This window comes from Acipenser ruthenus, chromosome 20 (assembly GCF_902713425.1).
Source record: "Acipenser ruthenus chromosome 20, fAciRut3.2 maternal haplotype, whole genome shotgun sequence".
NCBI lineage: Eukaryota > Metazoa > Chordata > Actinopteri > Acipenseriformes > Acipenseridae > Acipenser > Acipenser ruthenus.
Genome location: NC_081208.1, coordinates 15,589,810 through 15,613,940, shown reverse-complemented (window position 1 = coordinate 15,613,940; position 24,131 = coordinate 15,589,810). Strand labels below are relative to the sequence as shown.

Genomic DNA, 24,131 nt, shown 5'->3' with positions numbered 1-24,131 from the left:
TGGCCACTGTGTGTCCATATGCCCCACAGCCGGGGCACAACTCTGCCGCGAGCCCTTTTAAAAATAGCTCCCAGCTGTCATCTGCCTCCTCCTGGGCCAGCTCCATTTTCCTCCACCTCATCCTCTCTTCCCTTTTTTTTTTTTTAAACAAAACAAAAAAACTGCACTTCCGCTCTAAGTCTCCAGGGGGCGCTATCCCACTTCTAACACCAACCTGTGGCAGGATAGCGGCAGAGGGAAGACTCAGAGACAGAAAGTGCAGTGAAACCAAAATATTTAAATTAACAAAACACAAATAAAAAGGCACGATGGCCAACCAAAAAGACAAACACAAAACAGGCTTTAAACAAACCAAAAAAAACCACTCACTCTCTCTCTAACACACGTCTTCTCTCTGTTACAAACACTCTCCAACTAACATACCCAACCACTCCCTTTTATACAGGTGCCTGGGCTAATTGGGCAATTCGCACCTCATTAGCCCAGGCACATTCCACACATTCCACACATACTCACTGAACCACACCCCAAACTCACTCACATCCACTCTAAACAATACAAAAAACACAGAACCACCACAAAATAGGCTGCACCCCATCACATGTATACTCTGATATTTTTAGCTTTTAAGATTAATAGCAGTCTAAGCCAGCCTTTCCCAGTGGAGAGAGGGAACAGACAGGGCTGCTCTCTGTAGGGGATGCTCTATTCGAGATCTATTGAACTGCTGCTACACCGGCTGAGGGAGTGTCCTGCTGGCTTGGCCTCCTGGCAGGGAGCTGGCTAGGAAGAGCCCCTCTCTTTCTGCCTCGGGTTCTGGATTGGAACAGAGCTGGACTGAAAGTGCTGAAGGCATACTTGCGTACAGAGGCTTACATGCAGCAGAACTGGGAGAGGGTGTTGGTGAAGGTGGTAGGGAGAGTACAGAGCTGGTAATGGCTGCTGAACCGCCTGCCCTTCAGGAGGAGGGTCCTTGTGATTAATAACTTGGTGGCATCCATGCTGTGGCACAGACTGGTGTGTCTGAACCCTCCCTCAGGGCTGCTGGAGCAGGTCCAGAAGAAACTGGTCAATTTCTTTTGGAATGGAAACCATTGGTTGAGTTCTCTCTCTCTCTCTCTCTCTCTCTCTCTCTCTCTCTCTCTCTCTCTCTCTCTCTCTCTCTCTCTCTCTCTCTCTCTCTCTCTCTCTCTCTCTCTCTCTCTCTCTCTCTCTCTCTCTCTCTCTCTCTCTCTCTCTCATCCAGTCTGTTGTTGATGATGGGATTGTATAGAATTCACAACTCACCCTTTGAAGAGCCCTCTTTGAGAGGACAGTATTTATCCAAGATTGATGATTTGACAGACAGCTCAGTATTGTTCTTTCTTAATTCTGAATTTTCTTTTTGGAGTCTGCTATAGTTACTCTGCAGCTCAGAATGAGTTTCATTGAGCCTGCTATAGTTACTCTGCAGATTAGAGTGAGATCCAGAGAGCTTGCTATAGTTACTCTGCAGCTCAGAATGATTCTTGTTGGGGTTGCTGTAGTCACTCCTCAAGTCCTGGAGCTGATTCAGTAATGATGAATAATTTGTGGACAGGCTGGTGTTTTTCTCAAGGTCTTCTTTAGTTTTGAAATCTAAGAAAAACAAACAAACAAATAGACAAGGGTGAATTATAGTTTTGTTCAGTCAAATGCAGTCAACCAGCTTATTCTGCACATCTTTAAAGCTGATTAATCAGTTCAGTAAATCTGACTCTGAAATGCAGTGGTATTTGCTGTCCATGCTTCACATACTGGGCATGGGAAACTGGTATCTGAATGCTCTTTTCACAAGTCCATTTATATGAATACAAGTTTCATATTCATGACACATTCCTTGAGTTTCATTGAAGAAGCCAACATCAGTTTAGAACAGTTTCATGGACTTTAACATGTATTGAATCAACCAAAGGAGAATAAAACTGAATGTCAAACTTTATTTAATTCATCAACTTGGACTTTTAAAAAACAAAACTTTTGATCAGTTGTTTGTGAAATGGCCCCACTGTGAGGTGATGATTAAGTTAGAGAATACCATGCAAGCAATTTGAAACCCTGCTAACAAACAGCAGTGTGTGAATACTCACGATAGACAGCGAGGGAGATGATGGCAGCCAGTAAGAGACAGCACAGGATGAGGAGGACCAGTGCAGGCTGTCTGTATGAAGAGGCTTTGCCAGCAGCACTCACAGGCGGGGTGGGGTCTGAGGAGAGAGAACACAGCTCAGGATACAGTACACAGAAAGTTTCTTTAGTATACTGGAGTTATAACTTCAAATAAAACTTAAAGCAGCTCCAAACAAGGCTTTATCAAATCCATTCCCTTACCTCTTACAGGCTTAAAATTATTACTTCCCAGCCTTTAAAGGAGAGCTAACCAAGAACTGAAAATCCATTCTCTTTTTGACTGAGGACAGTTAAGATTTGAGAGCTTAATCTGCAAACACGTGTGGTATCTGCTTCTTCCCCTGGCTGGAATTCACGTTGCTGTTTGAATCAGCATTGAAATAGGTAAGTGGATTGTAGTTTTATTTGTTAGAATAGTTGCTTGCTTAGGTAAGCAGTCTGCACTTAAATAAAAAAAAATTAAATAAAGTTATTAAGTTATCCAAACTGTGTTTGGGGACGTGTTGAATTGTGAAGTTGATGCAAATTTAGTGTAAAGTGAACGGCGATAGCTTTCTATTGTCCTCTAACTAAGGGCGTGTGTGTGAGTTCTGTGGTGTCCTGCATACATATTGAGATCTATAACCCTGCAATCAATTATTTAATGTACTATTTCATGTATTATGGTACTATCATGTATTATGCACTTTCCACTCTAATGTATTATGTATTTTTTTTACTGTATATCATGTATTTTGCATTTCTCTGTATTTAAAGTATTATGGATTGTCTTGTTGTTACTGCATCTTGTAAAGCACTTTGTGATGGTGGTCCACTATGAAAGGCACTATATAAAATAAAGATTGATTGATATTCCATGCCTCCTCTATGTGTAGAATTCATATGTCAAATGCTTCAATGGGTGGGGACTCATCTGCATAAGAACATAAGAAAGTTTATAAAACGAGAGGAGGCCATTCAGCCCATCTTGCTCGTTTGGTTGTTAGTAGCTTATTGATCCCAGAATCTCATCAAGCAGCTTCTTGAAGGATCCCAGGGTGTCAGCTTCAACAACATTACTGGGGAGTTGGTTCCAGACCCTCACAATTCTCTGTGTAAAAAAGTGCCTCCTATTTTCTGTTCTGAATGCCCCTTTATCTAATCTCCATTTATGACCCCTGGTCCCTGTTTCTTTTTTCAGGTCAAAGAAGTCCCCTGGGTCGAAATTGTCTATACCTTTAGGATTTTGAATGCTTGAATCACATCACCGCGTAGTCTTCTTTGTTCAAGACTGAATAGATACAATTCTTTTAGCCTGTCTGCATACGACATGCCTTTTAAGCCCGGGATAATTCTGGTTGCTCTTCTTTGCACTCTTTCTAGAGCAGCAATATCCTTTTTGTAAAGAGGTGACCAGAACTGAAGACAATATTCTAGGTGAGGTCTTACTAATGCATTGTAAAGTTTTAACATTACTTCCCTTGATTTAAATTCAACACTTCTCATAATATAGCCGAGCATCTTGTTGGCCTTTTTTATATCTTCCCCACATTGTCTAGATGAAGACATTTCTGAGTCAACATAAACTCCTAGGTCTTTTTCATAGTTCCCTTCTTCAATTTCAGTATCTCCCATATGATATTTATAATGCACATTTTTATTGCCTGCATGCAATACATTACAATGTCATTTGCCATGTGTCTGCCCAGTTCTGAATGCTGTCTAGATTATTTTGAATGACCTTTGCTGCTTCAACAGTGTTTGCCACTCCTCCTATTTTTGTGTCGTCTGCAAATTTAACAAGTTTGCTTACTATACCAGAATCTAAATCATTAATGTAGATTAGAAATAGCAGAGGACCTAATACTGATCCCTGTGGTACACCACTGGTTACCTCGCTCCATTTTGAGGTTTCTCTTCTAATCAGTAATTTCTGTTTTCTACATGTTAACCACTCCCTAATCCATGTGCATGCATTTCCTTGAATCCCTACTGCGTTCACTTTGAGAATTAATCTTTTATGCAGGACTTTGTCAAAAGCTTTCTGGAAATCTAAATAAACCATGTCGTATGCTTTGCAATTATCCATTGTCAATGTTGCATACTCAAAAAAGTCAAGCAGGTTAGTTAGACACGATCTCCCTTTCCTAAAACCATGCTGACTGTCTCCCAGGATATTGTTACCATATAGGTAATTTTCCATTTTAGATCTTCTTATAGTTTCCATAAGTTTACATATAATAGAAGTCAAGCTTATTGGTTTGTAGTTACCTGGTTCGGTTTTGTCTCCCTTTTTGTGGATCGGTATTACGTTTGCAATTTTCCAGTCTGTCGGTACAACCCCTGTGTCAAGAGACTGTTGCATGATCTTGGTTAGCGGTTTGTAAATAACTTCTTTCATTTTTTTGAGTACTATTGGGAGGATCTCATCCGGCCCAGGGGATTTGTTTATTTTAAGAGCTCCTAGTCCCTTTAACACTTCTACCTCTGTTATGCTAAAGTTATTTAAAACTGGATAGGAACAGGTCGACATGTGGGGCATGTTGTCCGTGTTCTCCTTTTTAAAAACCTGTGAAAAGTAATCATTTAATATATTTGCTATTTTTTTTTCTTCATCTATGATTTGGCCATTTGTGTCTCTTAGACATTTAACCTCCTCTTTGAATGTTCTCTTGCTGTTATAATATTGGAAAAACATTTTGGAATTGGTTTTAGCCCCCTTAGCAATATTGATTTCTATCTCTCTCTTGGCCTTTCTAACTTCCTTTTTGACTTGTGTTTCCAGTTCCAAGTACTCTTTCTGTGTACTTTGTGTTTGGTCCCTTTTAAGCACTCTTAAAAGTGCCCTTTTTCGGTGAATATTTTTTTTAATTGATCTATTAAACCATTTGTCCATTTTGTTTTAGATTTAGATTAGTCTACTTTTGGGATGTAATTGTTTTGCACCTCTAGTACTACATTTTTAAAAAACAGCCATCCTTTTTCTGTGGATGTTTTCTCTATTTTACTCCAATCTACTTCTGTTAGTCTCTGTTTCATACCTTCATAGTTTGCTTTTCTAAAATTGTAAACCTTAGCTTTAGTCATTACTTTTGGGTTTTTAAAAAACACTTAAAATGAGAGTGAGACCATGTTGTGGTCTGAGTTTGCCAATGGCTGTCTGACCTCTGTTTTAGTTATTCTGTCTTTGTTATTTGAAAAGACTAAATCAAGGCATGCCTCCCCTCTAGTCTGTGCCTTGACAAATTGCGTTAGGAAGCAGTCATTTGTCATTTCTAGCATTTCAATTTCGTCCGTCGTGCTCCCCACCGGGTTCTCCCATTTTATAAGGGGGAAGTTGAAATCCCCCATTAGCATACACGCAATTCAAATGTCATTGTATAACAGATTATTTTGCTCGGCATCTGAATTTGACGGTCTATAGCATGCTCCTATTATTATGCCCTTTGAATTTTTGTCCATTATTCTGGCCCATATTGATTCTGCATTGTTTTCTTTGTCCAGATTTAACACCTGGGCTTCAAGACTATTTCTTATGTATAGAGCTACCCCTCCGCCTCTTCTGTCCTGCCTGTCTTTCCTATAGAGTGTGTACTAATATTGTATTTGTCTCCATCATTCTCAGACAACCACATTTCTGTAACACCTATCACATTGTAGTTACTTGTGAGTGCAGTAGTTGTTGTTGTTGTTGTTGTTGTTGTTGTTGTTGTTGTTATTATTATTTATTTCTTAGCAGACGCCCCTGTCCAGGGCGACTTACAATTGTTACAAGATATCACATTATTTTTACATACAATTACATTATTTTTTACTTACAATTACCCATTTATACGGCTGTTTTTTTTTTACTGGAACAATCTAGGTAAAGTACCTTGCTCAAGGGTATAGCAGCAGTGTCCCCCACCTGGGATTGAACCCACAACCCTCCAGTCAAGAGTCCAGAGCCCTGACCGCTACTCCACACTGCTTCCTTAAGTTCTAACATTTTGTATGTTAGCTTCAGATTGAGCTTGGAATATTACTATTTATTTTGAAAAACAGATTTATTTTTCCAGATTTAATTGCAGGCAACAAAAGATGTATTTCGGATTTATGTTGACTTGCCAAATGAAAATAAAAAAATTTTAAAGACTGAAGCATGTTTTGTTAACATGTATGCATTAAGTGAAATCTGAAATAAAGAAACACCTGGTAAAATAGTTGTGCTTTTACATTGGACGCTCCATAATGTGAGCGATACATATGTATTATACTGGCATGTCATTAGGGAAAAATGAAATCGAAAACATAATGGCAAAAGTTAGTTTAAACGCGCTGTTTTGTACCCTCATTTCATAGAGAAGCTCAAAGGCAACTTTCTTATAATGGAAGACTAGTCTGTAGCGCATTCATTTTAGAGTGCTTACGTGGAAGGATTCATATAAAAAACCAAAAACAAAATAAATAGTTAAAATAAAATTAATAATTAATTGTGCTGTAACAACTTCGTCTCGGCCCCATTACCCAAACAGTCCATAATCCCTGGTAATGCCTGCTGTGGAGGGTCTTATTGCTGACATAGAATATTGTAACGGAGTGGCTGCGGGACAGAGCTGAGCAGAGACAGAGCTGCAGCAAGCAGCAGGGGGCGTGGCTCCTGGACTCTGTGTGTGTGTGTGTGTGTGTGTGTGTGTGTGTGTGTGTGTGTGTGTGTGTTGTTTAAGCTTATTGGTTGGTTTCTGTCTGTGTTCCTGTCGCTTCCTTCATGTGAATAAATGTTTCACAATGTTCATGGCTGTATTTAGATAATCAGTCTGCCTCGTTCCAGTCCTGTGTGGTTCATTTAATAAAAAGAGCTCCGGCTCATTTAAATGCTGTTTCCTCACCTTTCTTTCACCGCCATTACAATATCACTGACTGAACATCTTATTAGACTGTCATAAGATTGTAGCAGAATGGAGAAGGCCAGCCTGAAGCTAACACAGGAGGAGCCTACGAGATCTGGAGCGGCTATTTAAAACTCAGTGGCTATGTAGTCTTCCTGTATACTGAACAACAAAAAATCAACAACACATCTTTTTTTCAGGTTATTTCTGGAAAGAGGAAGCTACAAAAAACAAGCAAAATTGCAAATTCAGCACTCCCCCACAATAACCAGTCCAAGTGAATGCTACTCCCGTAACACTTTCCAACAGAAATCAAACACAACAATTCAAGCCTGGAATCTTACTGCAGACTAAACGCTGATGTCTGTCTCGTGCATGACCAATAAAGACAAGAGGACGCAGTGATAGAACTGCAGAGTTATTAAGTGCAATTGAAAACGAAGCCAGATGCACAAAGTATTTCATGCATCTCGAAATACAAATATAAACGTGATTCTTTAAAATACAGTGAATACAAAACAATCAGTAAACCTTGTGAGATTGACTTTCAAAGACTCAGAGATTGATTGGGTGGAGACCCCTGTTCTAAATGATCTAAACAGAAACAATAGAGAATGATGGAGAACACACATAATAGGATATTCTCTTATAAAAGTGTACCATGGTACATTTGCAGGGTCATTGTGCAGTTTTCGCTTGATTATACTATGCATTCACCATGGCTTACCCTGGTTTGTCATGTTTTGATAAGAAATAAAACCTTATAAAAATGTAGATGATATTACTTATCCCTTCTACTTTAATAAAGCTTATTTTCCCTCAAGATTAAGTTGCTGAAAAAAGTACTTGAATAAATAAAGCACATGTGAAGCAATATGTCTTTCTTTAGCTTCTATTAAACAACAAAAACCTTTCAGTGAATGGCTAAACTTTTAGCAGTAGTAAAGTGAAGTGGGACATCTTTAAATGTGACCCCTGGTACTTACCCCCCTGTTGTGCTCCTGCTCTCCTGCCCTGGGGTTGGTTTACTGTGGAATAGACATCCTCCGAGGGTTTCTGCAGCCCAGTGTAAATGCTGTCCATCTCCATTGCTAGTGCTGTAGAGAAGTGAGCTAGAGAGGAAGTTCTGACTGTTATATTAACAGTGCAGAGGCGAGAGGAAGTGGTGATTCACACTTAAATCTGTTACCGATGCCCATCTCTGTAGCTATTGTGCTGTATGAGGAGTGAGCTACAGAGGACTCAGATAGGGGTTTAAAAGGTAGTGCAAGTGGACTCTGTGCCATTCACTTTCAATAGGGGATCCAAATCCTCTTATCCTGCGATTCTAACAGGACACAGTACAGTTTGGATAAACAAACATCACAAGGGGCCCCATTGATATAACATTGTGGTCTTGCTGCTTGTAGAGTGCTTGAACCCGATATAATTGAGAAACAATCCACACACTCACACATTGAGGAAAGACTGTAATAAAACAAGCAGGAAACCTTTAAAGAGATCCACACTTTATTATTATATAAAACACAGCAATGTTGATGGCAGTTACAATGAGAGAGAGTTTATACCAGATCACGCCGGCCTCACAAGAATTAAAGAAAAAATATTTTATATATATGCTTGTGTGTTTGTCACTTTTTAATAAAGCTAATACAAAGTAGATGGATTGGAAACGATTGGTAAGCTCTGTATTCAAATGTAAAGTTCAGAGTATGATACCCGATTTCACCAGAGTGTGTGAGTGTGTAACAGTGTAGTAAACACACACCAGGTGTAACAGGATTCTGGGAACAACTCCTCTAACAGTAATGAAACTTGGTCAGGACATTCTTTAGCAGAAGTTATTGAGATGATCACAATCTGGGGGTGTGTGGAGTTGCTGTTTCTCTTCATATGCCTCAGTTCCATTAGTCCCTGTGTATTCGGTGGATGAAGGTCGTGGTGATCTGCTTTCTTTCTCTTTCATGACTCTGATCCTGTAGCTCTGATTGTGTATTGATAGCCGTGGCGGGTTCTGCACTGTAGGTTTGATATTCTGAATCAGGGTGTTTTCAGTCCTGTTTGGGGTCTAGCGATGCTGAGCTGCTCCAAGCAGGGCTGTGAATGTGTGAGTCTGTTTGTATTTCAGTGGCAGCCTGTCTGCAGCACGAGGGTAACCAGGTGTAGAGAATATTTAACCAGCGGGGATCGCTGAGATAGTTTCACAAACCCTTCTGACTGACACAGAGCACAGTGTATCACCCCAGCTCTGCAGGGATGCTGCTCTGTAATCGATGACAGCACAGTCTGCATTAGAATGCCGTTTACCATTATGAGAACACAATGCGTTGTCTGGCTCATTGTCTTTCCAGTACCTGATATACCATACAGCAAGTGAACTGGGACCAGTGCCTCTGACTCTTTCAAATGGACAGACAGAGGGCTAGTTCAGCAGCCTCTCATTCATGCCTTTCACCTTCCTCTGGAGGAGGCCTGGGTTCCAGTCTTTTCACTTTCTGAACACTGGGACTGGAGCCTTCAGTTCAGAACGAGGTGGCACAGGAATTCACATTGAAACATTTAAATGAATGTGACAGGCCTGCCCCTGTAAAGAATATGGGTTTGTTTAACTTGCACATAAATGTTTAGCTTTGGATATGGCAGTGTCGGGAGGGTAAACTCCCCTTCCTACCTAATGGAAAGGAATGTGCAGCAGGTGGCCAGGTGTCAATTGAAGAATTGATCATCAATTAACCCTGGTGTCCTGCCTTTAAAAAGGGGCTGGAGAGCCTGCCCTTGGTTCTTCTTTTATTTGGTGCTTTCTTCTACAAGCCTGGAGGTGACGGTGAAGAATCCTCATGACTGTGTGGTGAACCAGGGTGAGCTGCAGATTATCACTGTGTGTTTAACATTTAAATGAATAAATAAAAACAATGTATACATACAGTGTAGATTGTGCATCAGGATTTTATTGCTCTGCACTGTGCCACAAAACAATGTGTGTCACCAGGTTTGAATGCAGCGCACTACAGTATAGAGTGTCATGTTCTCACGTTGTACTCAGAGGTGTGAAAACCCTAAACTAACACAGCTCTGACCAAGACGCTGTTTCTTTGAAATGCCAATGCTCTGTCGATTGAGGAAGTTCAAAAGCTAAATAAAGGAGGTGTTGAATAAAAACTTCCTGTTCTGCACAACTTAACATAGCCAGCCTTTGGAAAAAGCAAAGCACAGTTCAGCATCACACATGGGTGCAAAAAAGGGTGCAGCTACACTGCTGGTTTGTGCTGCATTCTACCAATAGCAGCCTCATCCCATTGTAGCTGCCCTATACCTGTTAGCATTGCTCCTCAGTATAATACAGAGCCACTGTTGTGGTGCCACTGTCTGTATTGCAGTTAAAGATTGTTATTGAAGGTTACGGCTAGAAAAAGGTTGTGTCGGGTGCGTTTATTTAGTTTTCTATCAATGTGGCCCTTCTGGCATCCTCTGAATGCCTTTTCAATTTGTTATTTCATTTTAAACCGTTAAAGGCAAAGTCATAACAAAACATAGAATAGTGTGTATACAGCTCTGGAAAAAAAAGTTAGCATCACCTAGAATGTTTTAATTGAGACAGAATAAAAAAAAAAAAAAAAACTATATGAACATAATTTAGATATTTTATTTAAAATCATATAATTAAAGAAACTACAAAATGATATTGTAAAACTGTACCGGAATCCATAATATTTGCACAGTGTGTCATGTTAGATTTTCAAATGTTGCATTTTTCAATTTGTCAGATTTAAGTATATGGAAAACTACTAAGCGGTATGTAATTCAATATGTTAACATAACATTATTCAGCAGGTTTCATTTTTATGAAGCAAAATGTGTTCATTCTAAAGGCTGATGCAACACTTTTGGCTGTAGCTGTATAATGAGCAAAAAAAGTGGAGGGGCAAATTATATAGTTTGGAGTGGCCAAGGTCAATGTCCTGGAGTGGCCCATTCAAAGCCCGGACCTCAATCCAATTGAGAATATGTGGAAAGAGTAGAAAATTGCTGTTCACCAAAGGTCCCCATCCAACTTGATGGAGCTTGAGCAATTTTGCAAAGAAGAATGGGCAAACATTTCAGTGTCCAGATGTGCAAAGCTGGTAGAGACTTATCCAAATAGACTCATGGCTGTAATTGCTGCCAAAGTTGTCTCTACCAAATATTGACTCAAGGGGGTGAATACTTATGCAATCAATTATTTTCTGTTTTGTATTTGTAATTTAATTTAGAACAATTTGTAGATTTTATTTTTCACTTTGACATTATGGACTTTTTTTGTGTTGATCAGTGGTAAAAACTAGTAATTAAATCCATTTTGATTCCATGTTGTAACACAATAAAATGTGGAAAAGTCCAAGGAGGGTGAATACTTTTGAGAGCCACTGTAAGTCAGCTGATGTGTATTTCAGCTGGTACCATCATTGGTTTAATCAGTGTTTCACAGAACCTCTAAGGGTGCGTTCTCAATGTGAGCAACCACACTCAAGTGAGACTAAACCTCAAGCGTGTCTGAATTGTCTGCTTGACTTGGTTTCATATAGTTTTCCCCAGTAGCTCTGAAGAAGGCACGAGCCCAAACATTTCTCTGTTCTGAGTTTTAAGTTTTACCTGTTTGCTGATTGGTTGACATCCCAGGCTGGAGAGAAGACGGGGCTTCCCGCAGATCAGTTGCAGAGGCTTGTGGGATTGGCTGGCTCACAGGAAGTGAAATAGAAGCTGAAACAGGTGACCCAGGAAGCACTGAATCACAAGGTGAGTGTGTGACAGTCTGTCTGTGTGTGTGTCTACTGCAATGTTTATACTGTCTGTCTTCGTGTTTAATGTATTGTTGGTACCCTAGTGTATCTGTTTGTGCACGTAGTCTTATTTAATGCTATGTTGTTCAGACATTGAGTGTGTGTGATTAGTCTTTGCCTGTATGTTTAATGTTCAGTTCTTTAGTGCTGTAACACTACTGGGGTGGAAACATCCAGGTATTGGGTCCACGTCCCCCCAGACTAAATAAACAGAATGCTCCATGAGCGTTAGAGTGCTGTGGTTATTCACTCATGAGGAGAGCCGTAAGCGACCCACTCGCCCCCTCCTACCTGGAACAGCTGCAGTACTCCATGGAGGTTCATGCTGCAGTGTCCTCTTATTCTAAAAGAGGTTCAGTGCTGCCAGAAAGAGAGGTGACAGTTTATCTGAGCAGCACTTTGCACCACAGGCCAGGTAAGCCACAGCAGGTGTGGTCAGAGCTGGTGTGTCTTACTGGTTTGCAGCTGGTCGTGCTGGTTCAGGAGACTAGGTGCTGGTTGAGGAGCTGGTTAAACTGGTTCATTTAAATGTAATACTGTGGAGTTCTGGTCTGAACAGTTTGTTGTCTGTAGCACTGTACTCCACGACTCTATCTGCTGTAAACCCTCTCTGGGATTGTATGTACCAGCTAGGTGCCCAGTAATATTTATTTCGATTACCAAATCTGAGCTGCTTACCAGCAGTGGCTGAGATTTTCAGCAGGGACAGCACCCATTGGAGAGCACACAGCACAGCCAGGCTGAATCCCTACATAATACAGTACAAATAAAAATACAAATAGAATAAAAAATAATGAACTCATATAATATACAAAGCAATAGTTTAATCAACATGCTGAAGAATATTGCACTGAAACCTGCATCTCATAATCTTGTTCAATTTGACTCTACAATCTGTCTGAATATTTATCACATTCTTCCAGAGTGTGGTCTTTTGTGTTTGCACTCTGCTTTATCAGTAACAATGCAAGCTTTCTGGCTTGTGAACTAAACAGCAGCAGCAGGGGGGTATGATAGGAACGCTGTATATACAAGGAGCTCTGCTTCAGCTCAGAGAAGAAAAACACAAATGGAAACAAATGGAAGAGGAACAGGAGCTCTCCTTCTCATTTTCTTACATCTTTGGTGTTTTTTACACTGATAACATTTTACAAGAAAACCTATAATGCACATTTTATCAATACAGGATTGTGAGGTAACAACCTTAAATATGGGGAAAGACAGAAGGCTGCATATTCAATACAGTGCCTACAGCTCCCATCATGCTCTACCCCAGCAGTACCAGTGAGGGATGATGGGAGCTGTAGTCAGAATGGAGTGAAACACAATACTGAAGATCTATAAAAATGATCATTGTCTCCCTTGTAAGTGTGTGGTATACCAGGGTAAAAGCACAGCACAATCATGGTAAAGCAAAGGCGAGCAGGTGAAGCACAGATATGTATTGTAAAGTGTTGTAAAAACAATGGCAAACCAGCACAAGCCTGCTAAAGCACAGGAAACTGCAAAATGACTGTACATTTACCAGGGTGAACTTTTATAATGAGTATCAGTGCAGTGCAGGGTTATAAAATGATAATACTAATCTGCTGAAGTAGTTGTTTCAGTGGGTTGCTCTATTGTAGCTCAGAGCACAGCCCTCAGATACAGTTACGAAATGTGTGTATCCTGTGTGACTAACTAGTCATACCTCTGTGAACCACTAGAGGGAGCAAAACTCCAAAGACTCAGTTATACAATAAAGCAAAACTTAATGACTTTGAGAGACTCCACTTGGTGAAATATCTTAATTTCATAAGTTATCTTCTTGTAGTTTTCTTGTCTGACTTCATTTACTTCACACAATCATAAACTCTGCACAGTGTGGTGCCTTCATCAGTGTGCTGATTCAGACTGTTTGTGGGGGTGTGCTTCTATCAGTTAGGTAGGGCTGGCCCCTCCCTGTGAGGAATCAGGTTGAATCTCCCCATCATTACGATTAAGACTTTGATTCCCAATCTTGTTGTTGGGGTCCTCATTCAAGATGTGGAGCTTTCTTCACTGATCGGGTCTTTCTGTCTGTCCCACTCTGCATGGTGAACATGATAACTTCTTGTTTTGTTTTTTTCACAGGAGATCAGGGTTCGGGGGTCTCCTGGGTGCATGTGTGTAGTGGTTTTAAATAAACACTGACCTTTCTGTTCACGTTGCTAAACTACCTGAGAGCAGTTTTATATCTCAGCTGCTCTTTCATATTGTGAGATTCTTAATGTTTCAGCTTTGTTTCTGAACAAACAATGCAATTCTGTTCTCACGGCCAGACTTCATTCAGTACAAACCACCACCAGCTCATTGTTATCTCTGCTTTTTCATAATGTGGAATCAAACGGTTAATCTGGTAATGTTGGGGGATGACCTGCATGCTTGTCTATCTGAACTGAGTTTCTTCTATTCTTTCTCGTCTCTCTTTGTGCTTCAGTGACGTTAGTTTCTTTTTTCCTGATTGTCCTGTGTGGCAGGGCAGAGGAGAAGCCCTGAACATTGTTAGAGGGGGCGGGGCAAAGCCCTGCCTGGAAATCATGTATTGGGTTGTGTTTATGTAGCACGGGTGAATGTGCTGGCAAAAAGGGATTTTGTGTTTATTTAAAAGACGAGTGTTTTGTTTATTATTGGTTTGAATGTGGTCTGGCACAGGTGGTGTTAGCAGCTCGTCTCTGACAGACAGCTCATGAGAATGCGTGGTCAGCAGTCAGTGATTATTGACAAATTGACTGTCGGCCACGCAAACCAAAACTCTCGTGCAGAATGTGTCCGTATCCAAATTAATGAATTGGGTGTTGATTCGGAGATGGCCTCGAGTATATGAACCTGTCTGTTTCTGTGTTCAGGGTGGGTGATTGAGAGGAGGAACGAGAGTGAGACGGGTGAAAATCGAAAGTAAAAATAAAACTAGAGAACTACAGGATCAATGAAGGCGACTGCCCAGCCTGACCTAGGTATCGTTTTGTTTTGTTTTAAATATTAATTTTTGCTCTGAGTTGTTTTTGTTTAATTTTATTTTTAAATAAATACGCGCGCACCAGCACTTTCACCCGAGTACCTGCCTGTCTGTGTCAGCTTTCTGCTCTGGGGACGTCGTCACTCGGTCAACCTGTCATATCCTCTTTATAAACTATCACTGCCTCAGTTTCACAAATCCTTTTATATTGCTTTTTGCATGAAGAATCAAACCAGGTCTCTTTGGAATTCCTCTGTGGTTGTAGTTGTGCACAGTCTTCACCAGACGGGTCCTCAACCTTATAGTCATCAGGCTCTTTACATTTATCATGTGTCCTTGTGGCCCAGAATCTGAAAGAGATGAGGAGCAATGCCAGTCAGTGTCACACGATGTCAGTAGAAAATGACTAGGTTGTTTGCTGCTGTATCCTTTTAATCCTCAGCAGTGATTTCAGAATGATATTGAAGCTCTTACTTTGCCTTGTCATTGAGAGGAGTGTCGTCCACCCAGAGCCAGACTCCTTCAGTAACAGCATCTGTCAGGCCAATCCAGTAAGAATCCGTTTTAGCATTCTCTGATAAGAATTTCTGAGCAGAAAACAACAGTTTGCTATTAGTTACAATGGAGCTGTAAGATCATGAGGCAAAGATGGGTGTATTTTTAAAGAAAGAGAGACCCTTACTGTACTTAAAAGAAAGGAAATTAACAAATACATGACAAGCAATTTTTCCTGCCAGTTTGTTTTATTTTTAAACTTGAATGTTTGCAATACTGTACCTGCTCTGCCTCGCTCTCTATAATCACCAGGTCTGCTCCCATTGACACACAGCTAGCCCGGCTGGAGTGCCAGTTCATTTCATCAGGTGAGAAGTAGTAGCACTTTCCATTGAACTCCACCCACTTCTCTGGACAGGCTTTACAAACCCGCTCTGCACAATGAGAGAAAGAAGCAGTGCATGTTAAACAGAAACACCTGGAGATCTGAAGAAGGGGGCTGCACCTACAACACAGGGCTAGATTCTCAGAATTAGCATTAGCATGATTTTATCACAAGGATACTACATCTCCACTCCAAATAGTATTGGGACAGATGAGTAAATGGGGGGGGGTGCTTTATTTGTCCCTGTGGGAGGGTGTGGGAATTCACTGACATGGGAGACAGAAGGTTTTAATTGAAACACCTCTCTGGTGCCCAGTTTTATTATTCTTTTCTTTCCATTATTAACCACCAGGTGGCACTGGTTCTTCTATCCCCCAATACCAACGATGGTAAAGGCGTTGCACTTGTATCAGGCAGCATGCGCAGGTGCTGAGAAATAATAATGAAAACAAAAGGTGAAAGAAAAAGGGAAAATAAAACACAGTAATAAAAACTACAAACAAAAGACACTGCCCATGCAGCGTCCCCGACCACCGCTAAACCGGTCAGCTCGGGTCTCCAACCTCCGCTCTGCTATTCCCTCACTATACACTGGTATGATGGCTAGTGTAGTTTAATAAAAGCGACAGTAGTTGAGTTTGATAGAAAAAAGAGATTTAGTTTGAAAAAGTTTGTGAGCACTGCTAGAAAAATGATGGGCGAATCAAAAAGCTTTTAAATGGATCACGTCACTTGTATAGCTTTTACCCTTGTTTTCTGTTATTTATTGTCATGTTTTATGCGTCATCCTCCATGGAGAAGTTTACTTTAAGCTCTTTTAATGAAAGTGGCTGCTGTGATGTTAATAAGAGCCCAGTTATTTGATTTTATTGAGTCAAAAAAGGCGAATTGTCTTTTACTGCAAGAGACTCACTCTGACAGCAGTAATGAAGCACACTGGCTGTCAGAGTGGAAGGGGAAGGTGATTTTAAGTCACGGCTCCAACGTTAGTGCTGGGGTGGTAGTTTTATTTTCACCGGGGCTGGGAGCAGAGATTGTGTCTGTGGAGGAGGTCGTGCAAGAGAGGTTTTAAAAGTTGAAATGAAATTAAATGGGGGTTTGTGGCAAAGTGCCCACCCCTTTATATTTATTCATGTATGTCTGTATTATTATTATTATTATTATTATTATTATTATTATTAGTATTGTAGTTTTATGCAGGCGGACAAAGCCGTCCGTCTTAGTTATTATTTTGAGATGACGGCGGAAAGCCGTGTGTTTGTTTATTGCATTGAATTATTTAAAAACCCCGTGCAGCCAGTGACCATCTCCCAATTTACTTAATTGACTAATTGTTGCTAATCGGGAGATGGTCACCTGTATAAAAATGTGCAGCTTTTCTGCACTCGAGGAGAGAGTGTTCATGGAGTAAGGAACGGGAGTTAAGGAGAGAAGAGAAAAGCGAAAACAACTGCTATTGTGCTGGAATCGCCAGCACAATATTTGTTAGCACAATTGTTTGTTTGTTTGTTTTGTTTGGCCAACGTGCCCTTTTGTTTTTTGTCTTTTGTTCTGTTTAAATATTTTGTTTTATTATTTAAATAAACGCGCTGAGCGCCAGTTGCGCTACAGTTTGCCCAGCACTTCGTTGTTTATGATTTACTCTTTCCTGGTCTGTGACGTCATTGCAACTACTCTGCCACAGGGTTTTATTGATCTTTGTAGTATTTATGCTCCTAATTTGGGCAGAGAACAGATTTTATTTTTTAAAAGTCTGAATCAGATTTTAGGAAAGTGTGATCCAGAACATTTTATACTGGTGGGTGGGGATTTGAATTGTACTTTAGATTTTTATTTAGACAGAAATCATGATGAACCCAATCCCCAATCCGTGGGGAAAACTCAAATTAAGATTTTCTTCCAGCAATACTCCCAGAACGTCACTGGACAAATGAATGCAGCAGTCAGCCAGTTAGAGATTGACATTTTGAGAGATTGAGAGAGCACTGGGTGGCCACAGCACGGAGGGAATATATTGCAGCCTGAAAGAGAGGTAACCGCTCCTGATCAAGGGGTCGCTGGTGAGAGCAAGATTCATTGAACTAAGAGACATGGATGCCCCCACAGCCTTCTTCAGCTTGGAGAAGAAGGTATCTGAACACAAGCAGATGCTGTTACTGAGGCTGCCCGGGGGAGAGAGGTCTCCAGCCCTGCGGAGCTTCGTAGGGCCGCAGTGGACTTTTACTCCGAGCTGTATCAGGCTGAGAAGTGCGACCAGGAGTAGATGGAGTGGCTATTGGAGGGTCTCCCTAGCCTGAGTGTGGGGGAGCGCTGCGGCCTGGATACGCCTGTCTTATTTGGTGGGCTCACGACCGCCGTCACACAGTTCTCCAACAGCACAGCACCTGGGCTGGACGGGCTTCCGGCTGAGTTTAATAAGCATTTTTGGAAATGTCTGGGTAGTGATCTGCACAGGTGCTGAAGGAGTGTGTGGTGGAGGGAGAGCTACCCCTGAGTTGCTGCAGGGCATTACTGACTTTGTTATCCCAAAAAAGGAGGCCTATCTGAGCTGAAGAACTGGCGCCCAGTGTCGCTGTTGTGCTGTGATTACAAAAAACTCTGGCCAGCCATCTTAGAGAATGCTTGAGCCCCATGGTGCACAGAGACCAGATGTACTGTGTGCCGGGGCGCTCTATATTTGATAATTTGTTTTAAATCAGAGACCTTTTTAATGTTTCTAATGTTTTTAAATCTAGATTTTAGGCTGGTGTCACTTGATCAGGAGAAAGCTTTCGACAGGGTGGACCATGGCCTTTTATTCCACACACTGGAGGTGTTTGCTTTTGGTCCTGTTTTTATCTCTTACATCAAAATTGTATACTCTGATATTTTTAGCTTTAAGATTAATAGCAGTCTAAGCCAGCCTTTCCCAGTGGAGAGAGGGAACAGACAGGGCTGCTCTCTGTAGGGGATGCTCTATTCGAGATCTATTGAACTGCTGCTACACCGGCTGAGGGAGTGTCCTGCTGGCTTGGCCTCCTGGCAGGGAGCTGGCTGGGAAGAGCCCCTCCCTTTCTGCCTCGGGTTCTGGATTGGAACAGAGCTGGACTGAAAGTGCTGAAGGCATACTTGCGTACAGAGGCTTACATGCAGCAGAACTGGGAGAGGGTGTTGGTGAAGGTGGCAGGGAGATTACAGAGCTGGTAATGGCTGCTGAACCGCCTGCCCTTCAGGAGGAGGGTCCTTGTGATTAATAACTTGGTGGCATCCATGCTGTGGCACAGACTGGTGTGTCTGAACCCTCCCTCAGGGCTGCTGGAGCAGGTCCAGAAGAAACTGGTCAATTTCTTTTGGAATAGAAACCATTGGTTGAAGCCAGCGGTGCTGTACCTGCCCTGAGATGAAGGGAGGCAGGGGTTGATTGACATCTCCTCCCAGTTAGCTGCTTTCAGACTGCAGGCATCCCAGAGTCTGCTGTACTACCCCAAACTGAACTGGAAAGGCCTAGCTCTGTCTCTCCTGAGGTGGGCTGGAGAGCTCAGTTTAGACAGGGTTGGAAAGTTTTTATAAGAACATGTTAAATGCCTGGAGGTTAGTAAAGGTTTTAAGGACAGAATGCACTAATTGTGTTTTCAAAGAGCCTCTTTTTTAATGACATTTTTAAATGTGGCGTTTATTTTAATTACAAACAGCTTTTTTCAGTGTTTTTAGAGGCCAGATTCACCACCCTGTGTCACCTGATAGACTGGACTGAGTGGCGATGGAAGAGTGGGGCTGAGCTGACTGCAGCACTGGGCCTGCACTCAGTACGATTCATGGAGAGGGTTCTGGGAGAGAGCAAAGCCTCCCTTGAGCCCTGCTGTGTCGGAGTTCGTGGCGCAGTGCCACTCAGAGAGACAGGCCCTGGAGCATGAGCCAGTTTCACCCTCGGTGCTGCTCTCCCCTGCGGTGCTGGAGGAGGAGGAGGGGGGTGAGCAGTCCGTGATGCTGTTATCACTGGACAGAGAGTCAGACCTGCAATTCCACTCTGCATTGAAGAGGCAGCTGTACAGCACAGTTGTACCCCAAGTTAAGAGACCTGAGTGACACCTACCGGTGGATGAGTCTGCGTTGCCGTCCTGGAAGGTGCTGTACAAGCTGCCCCTGTCTGATTAACATTACATGAGAGTAGATGTTAAAACTTCATGCTGATTTGAACTCGACTCTCACCAAGATAAGCGCCAACTAAGACGTAGCTTTACAGTAAACTAATGTGATCCATCTGCATCTCCATCCATTTGTGTTTCTTTCCATATGATGATGCAGATATCTTTCTGCCTGGTGTTGATGGCTTATGTGTAATGCTGGCTCCAGGGATCAGCTTATTTTGCCTCCCCAGCAACCACAGTGCGGCCTCCCCAGTGCATCAGCATGACAACCGTCTGGATTGAGCTAAGTAGGGTACATCTCTGGGATCTTCAAGTGGGCACCTTCCGTCCTCGGTGTTTCGTCGACTAGCCCACGACACCTCAAGAGGGCTTAACAGTGATTCTGGCATCCCAGCATCACCACCCTCTGTCCCCCACTCAACTCAGCCCAGCTTACTTAGCCGTACAGCAGTGTTGCTTTCTTTCTATTGCGCTTGAGATCCCCAGCTAGAATCTTTCCGTCTCAACCACAGCCAGTTGCTGCTCCTTTCTGCTGCTTCAAATAAGTTCTTCACTGTGCGACACAACTCTTGGCCACCGAACCTGACATCTCTGAGAAATCAGGTTGTACAGTGCGCCACAAATCCTCGACAACCCACCTCTGCTGGGTAAACCCAAACTCTCCATCCTTGCTGTTCTGCTTCAGTGGCTAGTTGAGCATACCGCAGTTTCTTCCTCTCATACGCCTCATCCACAGCATCCTCCCATGGCACTGTTAACTCTACCAGATGAACAAGGCGTGCTGATCCAGACCACAAGACAATGTCTGGTTGAAGGTTAGTGGTGGCAATCTCGGGTGGAAAAATAAGCCATTTACCAACATCTGCCAGCATTTAGCAGCTTCCAGTTGTCCTGGGCGAGGCTTGGCTTTTACACCTTTTCTTGGCTGTTGCTCTCCTGGAAGGAGGAATATTGTCACAATATTGTGTAATGCTTTGATGGAACTGGTTGCAACTTATTGGTCATGTTACGCTTGTCTTCCAATTGTAAGGGCAAACATCGCAGCACCTGGTCATGGCGCCAAGTAAACCGTCCTTGGCTAAGACCCACCTTACATCCTGTCAAAATGTGCCTTAATGTTGCAGGTGATGAACACAAAGGACATGAGGGATCCTCACCCACGCAGAGGTTTAGGTTCTGTGGTGATGGGAGAACATCATATGTTGACCTGATGAGGAAACTGATCCTGCTCTGTTCCATTGTCCATAAGTCTTGCCAGCCGATCTTGCGTTGTTCCACACTCTCCCATCTCATCCATTCTTCCTGCTTGGCCTGGGAAATGGCCTTTAAGCACCTCATCCTCTCCTCCTGCTTTTGCACCTTGTTGTCTACCAGATTCCTCCGTTGAGCTGGGGCTGCCTTGTGCCATGTAGGAGGAGCTGAACTGAGACCAAGGCCCACTCTTCCATGCTGAACTTGCCCCATGATATCACCGATTCGAAGGGCAGCCTTTGCATCTTTCACGTCTTTCTTTGCCGCTGCTGTCCTGAAGGGTGCTGTACAAGCCGCCCTTGCCTAAGCACTCCGGGGACCTGCAATGGCACATCCTGCATGGCATCATGGCCACGAACCGCTAGCTGAGACGGGTTGAGGGAGCGGTGCCCCTTCAGCCCCACCGTGGAAACAGTGTTTCACAGACTGCCCTCGACTCCGGCCTGCTGACGAACCTCGGGGTGCTTTTTACTAAAGCGCTGTTCATTTTTAGTATTAAGTATTCTTACATATGCCGCTATCGGTGTGCCCTGGTCAACTTTCTTCAATGTCAAGCGAACCTAACCATTTTGAAATCCCACAAGAACAGTATGTCCTGCACTGGTATAGATGATGCTTTGTGTGTTTTTAGAGTCCTGTTTGCAACCAGAATAAAAGCAAGATGCGGTGGTGCATTGAGGAGGGAGTGTGTGTGGTGGGTGAAGATGGCAATTTCATTTTAAATTTTTAAAATGATCTATCACTGTTGCTGCTGTCTGTGTTTTAGTCATTGTTGCTGCTGTTTTATGGTGTAGAATGTGTTGATTTTCAAAATTCTATCTCTGTGTTGTGTGATTCGTATACTGTGTATGACAACTCTGCACAGTCCAGTGCACTTCCTGCAAAGCTCTCTCTCTCTCTCTGTCTGTTGATGATGATGGGATTGTATAGAATTCACAACTCACCCTTTGAAGAGCCTTCTTTGAGAGGACAGTATTTATCCAAGATTGATTTGACAGACAGCTCAGTACTGTGCTTTTTCAATGCTGAATTTTCTTTTTGGAGTCTGCTATAGTTACTCTGCAGCTCAGAATGAGTTTCATTGAGCCTGCTATAGTTACTCTGCAGCTCAGAATGAGTTTCATTGAGCCTGCTATAGTTACTCTGCAGCTCAGAATGAGTTTCATTGAGCCTGCTATAGTTACTCTGCAGATTAGAGTGAGATCCAGATAGCTTGATATAGTTACTCTGCAGATCAGAATGAGTTTCATTGAGCCTGCTATAGTTACTCTGCAGCTCAGAATGAGTTTCATTGAGCCTGCTATAGTTACTCTGCAGCTCAGAATGATTCCTGTTGAGGTTGCTGTAGTCACTGCTCAAGTCCTGGAGCTGATTCAGTAATGATGAATAATTTGTGGACAGGCTGGTGTATTTCTCAGGATCTTCTTTAGTTCTGAAATCTGAGAAAAACAAATAAACAAGCGTGAATTACAGTTTTGTTCAGTTGAATGCACTCAACCAGCTTGTTCTGTACATGTTTAAAGCTGATTAATCAGTTCAGTAAATCTGACTCTGAAATGCAGCGATTTGAAACCCTGCTAACAAACAGCAGTGTGTTAATACTCACGATAGACAGCGAGGGAGATGATGGCAGCCAGTAAGAGACAGCACAGGATGAGGAGGACCAGTGCAGGCTGTCTGTATGAAGAGGCCTTGCCAGCAGCACTCACAGGCGGGGTGGGGTCTGAGGAGAGAGAACACAGCTCAGGATACAGTACACAGTATACTAAAGAAACTTTCTGGAGTTATAACTTCAAACACTCAGTCAAAGATACACTTCAGTATAGGGCAGCAGTGTGGAGTAGCGGTTAGGGCTCTGGACTCTTGACCGGAGGGTTGTTGGTTCAATCCCAGGTGGGGGATACTGCTGCTGCATCCTTAAGCAAGGTACTTTACCTAGATTGCTCCAGTAAAAACCCAACTGTATAAATGGGTAATTGTATGTAAAAAAATAATGTGATATCTTGTAACAATTGTAAGTCGTCCTGGATAACAGCGTCTGCTAAGAAATAAATAATTATAATAAGAAGAATTAGAGGCTAGGAGCTGCTGTTAATGTCAAGCTCAATGTCAAACTTGAGGAGCTCTTTAAAACAGTCCAGCACTGCGAGCCCTGTTTACAAAGCTGCAGCTCAGGAGCTAGTTAACAGGTGTTTCAACAGGGTGTGTGGATAAATACAGCAAGGCTGTTCTGATGTTGGCTTAAAAGGAAACTTGATTCACAGTATGTGTTCACTAGATTGCACTCTCTACAATACAGACACTCTGCTGATCCAGTCTGTGTGGGTAAAGGAAACCTGGCAGTTAGAACTGAAGAGCTGGCCCTGAATTCAGGTCAAAGCACCTCAACACCCAGACTAAAGGGAATAAACCATGGCTGAGTATTGACAATAAGAAGCACTCTGAATGATTCCAGACATCATGAAAAGGTAAGGGAGAATGTAATGTAACATGATGACACTGACAGCAGTGCTATTCATGGGCTCACCCGCTGTGCGGCTGGGGTCTGTCTGCTGCTGCTGCTGGGAGTTTGGAGCTTCTGCAAACTTCACTGTAGCATAGGTGACATCGTCTTCCCTTCCTGGGAGTGATGACAAACAAAACACAGGAGAAGTGAACATCTGATCTGACCATTTTATTAGCGGAGCATCAGATAGTAGGCTCTTATTAACAATGCTTTAAAAACAAGTTCAACTTAAAGCAGCGCTAAACAAGGCTTTATCAAATCCATTCCCTTAGCTCTTACTGGTTTTAAATTATTACTGCCCAGCCTTTAAAGGAGAGCTAACCAAGGACTGAAAATCCATTCTCTTAGAGAAAGTGAAAATAAAGAAGCCTGTAAAACTAGCTGATCTACAGAAGAATGAGAAGAAAGTTACATGAGGGGGAAGAAAATATTGAAAGCCTATAATTTGTAATGAATAAAACTGAAGAGCCAGAATAGTTGTGTGATTCGTATGATGTGTATGACAGCTCTGCACAGTCCAGTGCACTTCCTGCAGAGCTCTCTCTCTCTCTCTCTCTCTCTCTCTCTGCAGCACTGTG

The 24,131-nt window shown here is 42.3% G+C and overlaps 1 protein-coding gene across 1 annotated transcript; it reads right to left on the bottom strand.

Moving 5' to 3' along the window:
- Positions 1-12,616: 12,616 nt before the first annotated feature.
- Positions 12,617-23,566, bottom strand: LOC131698952 (asialoglycoprotein receptor 1-like). The gene is made up of 6 exons (XM_058994082.1): positions 23,552-23,566; positions 22,654-22,825; positions 21,992-22,486; positions 15,567-15,718; positions 15,264-15,376; positions 12,617-15,139 (listed from the first exon to the last, which is right to left on the bottom strand). The coding sequence occupies exons 1-6, from the start codon at positions 23,564-23,566 to the stop codon at positions 14,938-14,940; spliced, it is 1,149 nt and encodes a 382-aa protein (XP_058850065.1). The 3' UTR covers positions 12,617-14,937.
- Between the last annotated feature and the right edge of the window lie 565 nt (positions 23,567-24,131).

Coding starts and splice junctions, on each gene's coding strand:
- LOC131698952 (XM_058994082.1), bottom strand. Junction 15,719..21,991: donor CAAAGAAGGCTCTTCAAAGG/GTGAGTTGTGAA, acceptor CTCATTGTGCAG/AGCGGGTTTGTAAAGCCTGT. Junction 15,140..15,263: donor CCTCTCAATGACAAGGCAAA/GTAAGAGCTTCA, acceptor CATCTCTTTCAG/ATTCTGGGCCACAAGGACAC.